Source organism: Mustela lutreola, chromosome 2 (genome assembly GCF_030435805.1).
Source record: "Mustela lutreola isolate mMusLut2 chromosome 2, mMusLut2.pri, whole genome shotgun sequence".
NCBI classification, from domain to species: Eukaryota; Metazoa; Chordata; class Mammalia; order Carnivora; family Mustelidae; genus Mustela; species Mustela lutreola.
The window spans coordinates 211,115,132-211,123,612 of NC_081291.1; the positions used below are offsets into that span (position 1 = coordinate 211,115,132).

The 8,481-nt window shown below is 36.9% G+C and overlaps 2 protein-coding genes across 3 annotated transcripts; both read left to right on the forward strand.

The window, feature by feature from the left end:
• Positions 1-264: 264 nt before the first annotated feature.
• On the forward strand, positions 265-822 carry LOC131825987 (keratin-associated protein 13-1-like). The gene has a single exon (XM_059165287.1). The coding sequence runs from the start codon at positions 307-309 to the stop codon at positions 820-822; it is 516 nt and encodes a 171-aa protein (XP_059021270.1). The 5' UTR covers positions 265-306.
• Positions 823-7,276: 6,454 nt separating this feature from the next.
• On the forward strand, positions 7,277-7,933 carry LOC131825986 (keratin-associated protein 13-1-like). Of its 2 annotated transcripts, none has more exons than XM_059165286.1 (2): positions 7,277-7,701; positions 7,789-7,933. In XM_059165286.1, the coding sequence occupies exons 1-2, from the start codon at positions 7,328-7,330 to the stop codon at positions 7,931-7,933; spliced, it is 519 nt and encodes a 172-aa protein (XP_059021269.1). In that variant the 5' UTR covers positions 7,277-7,327. The 2 variants fall into 2 exon arrangements, with proteins under 2 accessions (XP_059021269.1, XP_059021268.1); XM_059165285.1 differs by having other exon boundaries at positions 7,328-7,718; positions 7,806-7,933.
• The last annotated feature ends 548 nt before the right edge of the window (positions 7,934-8,481 follow it).

Here is an 8,481-nt window from a genome sequence, read left to right on the forward strand (position 1 = left end):
TGGCGTAGGCATTAATTATACACTGTCATAGCATTTGTAACATAGATGTACTTCATTGACATGGGGCTATAAAAACAAAATGAGTGAACCCATAAATTTAAGATGAAGAGAGGTAGTTAACTCCAACTTTAAAAAAAGGGTTACTGAGTTACATGTATGCAAATAAGGGACTCCAAATTTTGAAAAGTTGACATTGTAAAGTGCCACACCCATTGCAGAGAGTATATAAATGCCTCACTTGAGGAATACGATATTCAAACAGAACCTTCTCACTGTTACTCAGCTGAACTCACATCTCCTGCTAACATGTCCTACAGCTGCTGCTCTGGAAACTACTCTTCCTGCTCCTTTGGGGGATACTTGCACTCCCCTAGGTCCTCCTGTGGCTCTTCCTATCCTAACAACTTGTTCTGCAGCACTAACCTCTGCTCTCCCAGCACCTGTCACCTGGACTCTTCCCCCTCCAGTGGCTGTCAGGACACCTGCTATAGGCCCACCAGCTGCCAGACATCTTGTGTGGCATCCAGACCTTGCCAGACATCCTGCTACCGCCCGAGGATCTCCACGATCTGCAGTCCTTGCCAGACGACTTGCTCTGGGTCTCTGAGTTTTGGGTCCAGCAGCTGCCGTTCCCTGGGCTATGGATCCAGAAGTTCCTATTCACTGGGCTGTGAATCCCAAGGCTTCAGACCCATGAATTATGGAGTCTGTGGCTTCCCTTCTCTGGGCTATGGATCCAGATTCTGCCACCCCACCTACTTGGCTTCTAGGAGCTGTCAGTCTTCTTGTTACAGACCAACATGTGGAACTGGCTTCTTCTGATCACCTTATTAAATTTCTAATCTTGTTGTTCATTCTCACCAGTGCCTCTACTCAAAATCTTTATTATCTTCACCTACAGGAAGAATTATCTTCTTATTCTTAGGTTATCAAACCCTTACCCTGTCTCTTCCCCAAATACTGGCTGAAAGACTTTATTTGGAAAATTCTAAAATTAACATAATACCTGAAAATAAAATATAAATGATAAAATTCATGTTGGATTTTCTTCCAAAATTGTATGAAAATCCAAATCAGTATAATTAAATAAATTTATTGGTCCTGATAACCAGCTATGTTCATTGTTGTTAAATTTTATTAAGTAGACTTTTGATTATGGTAGACAATGGAGATATTTTGAAAGGATCTATACACACCTGGAAATGTATTTTGAAATCCTAAGAAATTGGGGATTTGAATTTTGAGAAGCCCCAGATATTTTTCCTACTCAAACTATAAGTAGTAGAAGACTATTGTTTAAGTACATAAGCTATTATAAATTGAATGCTCAGATTTGGGAATTAGATTGGTTTTCTCACAAGACATGGGAATGCCAACAGGCATAAAGTAGAAGACTAGTTGGTAGCTATGTAAGAAATGCAGAGAATAAAAATAATATTTATATTTATATGGTTAGGTTTATACATGAAAGAAAAAATAAATAGAAAACAAATGAAAATGATTATGCATGAATTTTAAGTAACTTTGCTTGAAGTCACCCACATTTCTTAGCAAAACTGATAAATACTTGGGGTGCCTGGGTGGCTCAGTGGGTTAAGCCTCTGCCTTCAGCTTGGGTCATGATCCCAGGGTCCTGGGATCAAGCCTCAAATTGGGCTCTGCAGAGAGCCTGCTTCTCCCTCTCTCTCTGCCTGCCTCTCTTCCTACTTGTGATCTCTCTCTGTCAAATAAATAAATAAAATCTTTAAAAAAAGATAAGTATTCAATATGATCTTAACTACATATGTGTAAAGAGCAATACCATAAAATTTGAGTGAAGAATCTAAAATTATCAGGATGATTTTCACCCTGGTTTTTACCCATGTTTCAAACTAAAAGATAATTAATATTTGACAACATCAGAAGTGATGATTTAATGTGTATCTCAACAACAAAAAAAGAAAATTTTATTTCTCTTTTTCATGATAATATTCTCTGCTTTCTCAGGCAAAGTATTTTCAGGAATAACAAAGTAGAAAGATAGATTTTGATAAGGAACCTAAAACTGAGATCAAAAAGAGTTAACATATGTTTAATAAATGTTCCTAAGCCTTATTTCTTTAGGCTGTATAACAGCCCTTAGACAAAGATACCCATGATAAATTTGTGATATTGAATGCAGGAAAAGGGGACACAGAAGGAGTAAGGAACTTATAAGGAATATCTGCCTTGTGACTTCTTAGGAGGTGAAGTTTATTTAGAATTGCAAAGACACAGGCATATTAGAAGGGGCAAAAGGGAAATCTGGGAAGATAAAATAAGCAGACTGGAAAAGACTGAAAATCATGTTTATATTCAAGAAATGACTGGAAACTTGGTTAACTTACAACTGAAGGAGATTTTATCCAGTGTGACAATGATAAACATGATTAAAAATCATTGATGAGTAATTGTCCCTTCATCTTTTAAAGGTTTTAGATTTTATCTAGCTTTTTAAGGGTATTATATTTTAAATAGCAATAATTCTTGTTTCCGCCACCTTCCATTCAAATTACTAAAATTGTTTTGTGGGGTGCCTGCATGGCACAGTCGGTTAAGCTCTCCAACTCCTGGTTTCAACTCAGATCGTGATCTCAGCATAGTGAGATCAAGCTCCAGGTTAAGCTCCACATTCATTTGGAGTCTGCTTAAGACTTTCTCTCCCTCTACCCCTTTCCCCAAACTCTCTCACTCTGTCTCAAATAAATAAATATTAAAAATAAAATAAAATACTTTTGTGATTGGGCACTCTTACTCCTATTTCTTACCTATTCTAGCCATGCTTTCATATATTATAAATCTTTCATCCAAGGATTGGTTATGAATTTTAAGCTTATTCCTAAGGGGGGATGAGATAAACATTGATATACTTACAAATGAAAAAAATTATTTGAAACTATTATTTTTTGTCTAGAAAATTTAGACAAAGAAAATACATGTGAAAATGTCCAGAAATTACCAGGGCCAAAATGTTATCAATGTAACAACAAGGTCCTAGAATTTGGGACTACTTTTTGATTAAGGACATTGTTGAATCCAAGAGAGGCTGAGGAGACTCATGAGCTCAGGTAACCAAAATCAAAAGTTAGAAATTCCAATGATTTTGACTAAAATTGACACTCCGAACAATACCTTAGGATTCAGCTGAACTTTAAATATTTACCCTTTCCTATGAACTGAAATCATTTCAGTACCTGCTTAGATTAACATGGCATAAGATCTGGAGTAGCCATTCTGGAAAACAGTATGGATGGTTCTCAAAAAATTAAAAATAGAGCTACCCCATGATCCAGCAATTGAACTACTAGGTATTTACCCCAAAAGATTAAAAAATACAGGCTTCAAGAGATACATGCACTCTATGTTTAGAGCAGCATTATCAACAACAGCCAACTTATGTAAAGAGCCCAAATGTCCATCAATTGATGTATGGATAAAGAAGTTGTGGCATCTATCTATCTATCTATCTATATTGATACAGATACAGATATAGATGAATACGGGGAAGGGGAAGGAAGAGAGACAGAGATAAACCATAAAACAGACTCTTAACTACAGGGAACTCAAACTGAGGGTTGCTGGAGGGGAGGTGGGCAGGGGGGTGAGTTAAGCAGGTTATGGGGATTAAGGAGAGCATTTGTGATGAACACCTGATGTTATGTGGAAGTGTTGGATCACTGTAATGCACACCAGAAACTAATTGGAACGTAAACTAATAGGAATTTAAATAAAAACTTCAAATTACAAAAAGGAATTAGCATAGTGTTGAGGTAACCCTGTATTATGTCTTTACATTGGTAAATATCAATATTATTATAAATGCAGGCATGGACGTAGAAGTATAGATGTAATTGTGAATATAGTTTTATACAGACATAGATGAGTATATGGATGATATACATAGATAGATGAGGTAGATATGGATCATCTGATACCCTAGGGAAATCTGCCAGACTTGCAAAAGTTAAGAAATGACTAAATTCAAAATATATATCAGATAATAGAATTCACTTAAGGAAATAAAAAAGATAGATTGCAAATTTTAAGAGAGAGAGAAACATATTAAAAGAGCCAAATAGAGGATAGCCTGGGTGGTACAATCAGTTAAGTGTCCAAGTCTTCATTTGGGCTCAGGTCATGATCCCAGGGTCATGAGATCAAGACCCACGTCAGGCTCCTTGCTGGGCATGGAGCCTGCTTAGTTTTTCCCTCTCCCTGTGTCAAGCTCTCTCTCAAAATAAATAAATAAATAAATAAATAAATAAATAAATAAATAAATAAAATTTAAAAAAAGAACCCAGTAGGAATTCTGAAATTGAAAAATTCAATATGTTAAATGTAGAATTATTGAATGGATTGAAAAGAAATTAGACATAGTTGGAGAGACAATTAGAGATTGTTCTGGAGAACTTTTTAAACTAGCAAATAAAGAGAATATCTTGGTGTCAAAGAAGAGAAAAATTTAAAGCAACCAAAGGGAAAGAAAATGTAAGCTACCTTAAAAAAAACAAAAACAAACAAACAAACAAAAAAAGAAACAGTAAGATTAGCAGCTGAATTCTAAACAGAAAAAAGAAAGAAGGATGACACGAGTGCTTGGGTGGCTCAGTGGGTTAAGCCTCTGCCTTCAGCTCGGGTCATGATCCCAGGGTCCTGGGATGGAGTCCTGCATTTGGCTCTCTGCTCAGCAGGGAGCCTACTTCCTCCTCTCTCTCTGCCTGCCTCTCTGCCTACTTGTGATCTCTGTCGGTCAAATAAATAAATAAAATCATAAAAAAAAAGAAAGCAGGCAGACAAGTATCCTCAAATTTCTGAATAAAGAAAACTTTAGAGTAATGGACTAATGAGCATTTGTTTCAAAAATGGAAAGGAGCCTCTTTCTCTGCCTGCCTCTCTGCCTACTTGTGATTTGTCAAATAAATAAATAATCTTAAAAAAAAAAATGGAGAGGAGCCTGTGGATGGCTCAGTTGAGCATCTGACGCTTGATTTTGGCTTAGGTCATGATCTCAAGGTCATGGGATCAAGCACAGAGTCGGGCTCCATTCTGGGCATGGAGCCTGCTTGAGTTCCTCTCCCTCTGCAAGTGCCTCCCCAACTCCCACTCTCTCTTTAACAAAAAAAAAAAAAAAAAAAAAAAAGAAAGAAAAGAAAAAGAAAATGTAGACATTTTCAGACCATCAAAACTGTAAAGAATGTGTTACTAGCCTTCCAACACTAAAATATACAATAAAAGTTCTATCCAGTCAGAAGCAAAATAATCCCAGAACACACAAAAAAGATGTAAGAAGAAGAGAAGAGCAAGAAAAAAGATAGGGGTATGTGTGTGTGTATATATACACACATACATACACATACACACACACACACTATATAACACACTATATATATATATATATATATATATATATATATATGGTAAATTTAAGCAAATTTTGGTCATAAAAACATGGAGGCAAATACATATCAATATACTTGAGCAAACATGAAATTACAATACAGAAAATCCTAACATAGTAGTACATGAATTGAGGTAAGGATAATTGACCTCAAGATTTCTGACATTCTTACACTGGACTAGAAATAGTAAAAGTACTTATTTCTATTAGCCAGTGAACAAAGCACACTGCGAAGTCTAAGGCAGTTTGTCTCATAGAACGTTCTGTGTTGCTGAAAATATTTTTAGCTGCATTTTCTGATATACGGTATCCGTCAGCCACATGTATCTATTGTGCACATGAAATGTGGCTAATATGACTGAAGACCAAAATTTTCATTTAACTTAATTTGAAATTACATAAACTGAACTTGATATATGTAGCTATCTGTTACTCTGTTGGGTGGTGTGGAATTGAGGTAACCTCTAAATGATTAACAAAATCAGGAATATCATCCCGAAGGCTGACAGAGTGATTGTTATGAAATATCTTGTATTACTTCTGATGACATGATGTTTTACATCTTATCATACAATAAATTTGGAAGTTAATAAAATGGAAGTAACATTTTTTGTTTGTTTCTTTTGTCTGATGTATCTTTTTACTTTTTTCCTTCTCTGTTTCCTTAATGATCATTCTTAATTACTATTTACTTCTACCTATTTATTAAGAACCACAAACCACTTTATTAGTGTTATGCACAAAGAGTATTTAGACAATTCACTTATATTTCAATCTTTTTTATCACCTCCTGCAATTACAACTTCCCCTCTGAGGTAATTGTCTGCCTAACTGGAGAAAACACTTCAGTATTTGTTTTAGCCTCGGTTTGCCTGACATGGAGCTCTATACAAGACAATATTTGGATATTTTACCACAGGAAAATAATCTTGAAGAACTGAAGTAGGGAAAATGTGTTTTTATAATTAAGAAAACAATTATGTGGAAGAACCAAAAGATAAAAATGACAAGAAGGTCCTGTGTGATAAGAGTTGTTCTTATTAGGAAAGCAGGATCACTGGACACACTGTAACAACAGGTAACAAAAGGAGCAATGCCTATATGAAAAGCCATAAACTATACTGATCCAGAACCCATTTTTACTGGAATTACACACAGATGGACAGATCCATAGTGTCTCTAGCTATCTTCCCTCACCTCAAGAGTATTTGATTCTTTGGGATTTTTTGCATATGTATAGATTTGTATCCCCTGAGACTCTTTTTCAAATTAGTCTTGCTTAGTCATTTTGCCTTTAAACATCTGTCCTGATTTATCTCTGTGATCCATCATGTTTCTTAATCAATTTATATTATCTATTTTCCCTTTCCATTGAATTTGAGAGGCAATATATAACATAATGTAAGATATGAAAACGAATTTTAGGGGATGAAATAAATTTACAGAAAGAAAATCATTGGTGACAAATAGGGCACCTCTATTCCACTGGTCTAGAAAAAAGAGTGACTTAACTTCAATCCCCGCCTTTAGATCTAAGCATTCTCCAGCCAAGATACTAGCAAAGTCACAATGAGTCTCAGCCAAGAAGAGTAGGGGCTTTTCTGGCCCTGATTAGCTGGCATTAATGACATACAGTCATAGCATTTCCGACTTTGGAATAGTTCGTTGGCTTGGTGCTATAACGACGTGATGAATTCTCCTATAAATACGAGATGGGAGGAATCACCTGCAATTACAGAAAATATCACTGAATTACACATATGGAAATGAGAGATTCCACGTGTGGGAAAGGCGACTGTAAAAAATACCACACCCATGGCTGAGAGTATAAAAGTGCCCCAGTCCAGGAGGTGACATTCAACCTCAGAATCTCCTCACTGTCACTCAGCTGAACTCACTTCTCCTGCCAACATGTCCTACAGCTGCTGCTCTGGAAACATCGCCTCCCGCTCCTTTGGGGGGTACGTGCGCTACCCAAGCTCTTCCTGCCCCAGCAACCTGGTCTACCGCACTGACTCCTGCTCTCCCAGCACCTGTCAGCTGAGCTCCTCCCCTGCTAGTGGCTGTCAGGAGACCTGCTGTGAGCCCACCAGCTGCCAGACATCTTGTGTGGCGTCCAGACCTTGCCAAACACCCTGCTACAGCCCGAGGGCCTCCATGCTCTGCAGTCCTTGCCAGACGACTTGCTCTCGGCCTCTGAGTTTTGGGTCCAGCAGCTGCCGTTCCCTGGGCTATGGATCCAGAAGCTGCTACTCACTGGGTTGTGGATCCCAGGGCTTCAGATCGCTGGGTTACAGAGTCTGTGGCTTCCCTACACTGGGCTATGGATCCAGAAGCTGCTACTCACTGGGTTGTGGATCCCAGGGCTTCAGATCACTGGGTTACAGAGGCTGTGGCTTCCCTTCACTGGGCTATGGATCCAGATTCTGTCGCCCAACTTACTTCACCTCCAGAAGTTGCCAGTCTTCATGTTACAGACCAACCTGTGGATCTGGCTTCTATACCTCAAGTTGTTGAGGGTCCAGACCTTTTGAGCAAAATGTCTAACCTCTAAACAGAGAGTTTATCATCTTCATAATCTTTGGGAAAAATTCTTGTCACCTTTTTTCCAACCACAAAGTGTTGGCCAAAACCTGTCTCTAGAATATACTGAACTAAATGATTAATTTTACTGGATGAATTTATAGAATTAGTTGATTTAATAAAATAAATTGCAAGATCGACTAATGGAATTTATGTTAATAAGCATGAACTAATTTTAATGAATTAATGGAATTCTCATTCGTACTTTTTATTCTCAAAAGAGATGAAAACCTAAATGCATATAATGTAATAAACTCTTTCATTCTGGTTTCCAAATATTTTGCTAATTTTATTGTTAGTTTTAATTGGGTAAGTTTTTTTTTCTTTTGTTTCTTTTGGGGGGTATTCAAGTTAATGCTTACAGTGTCTCTGGGAACAACTTTTGAAATCTAATAGATTGATGAATTTGAACTAATTTATTTTGGGCTTTAGACATTTCTTTCTTTAAAATTTTTTTCTGGTATCCTTTTTGTCACGCATAA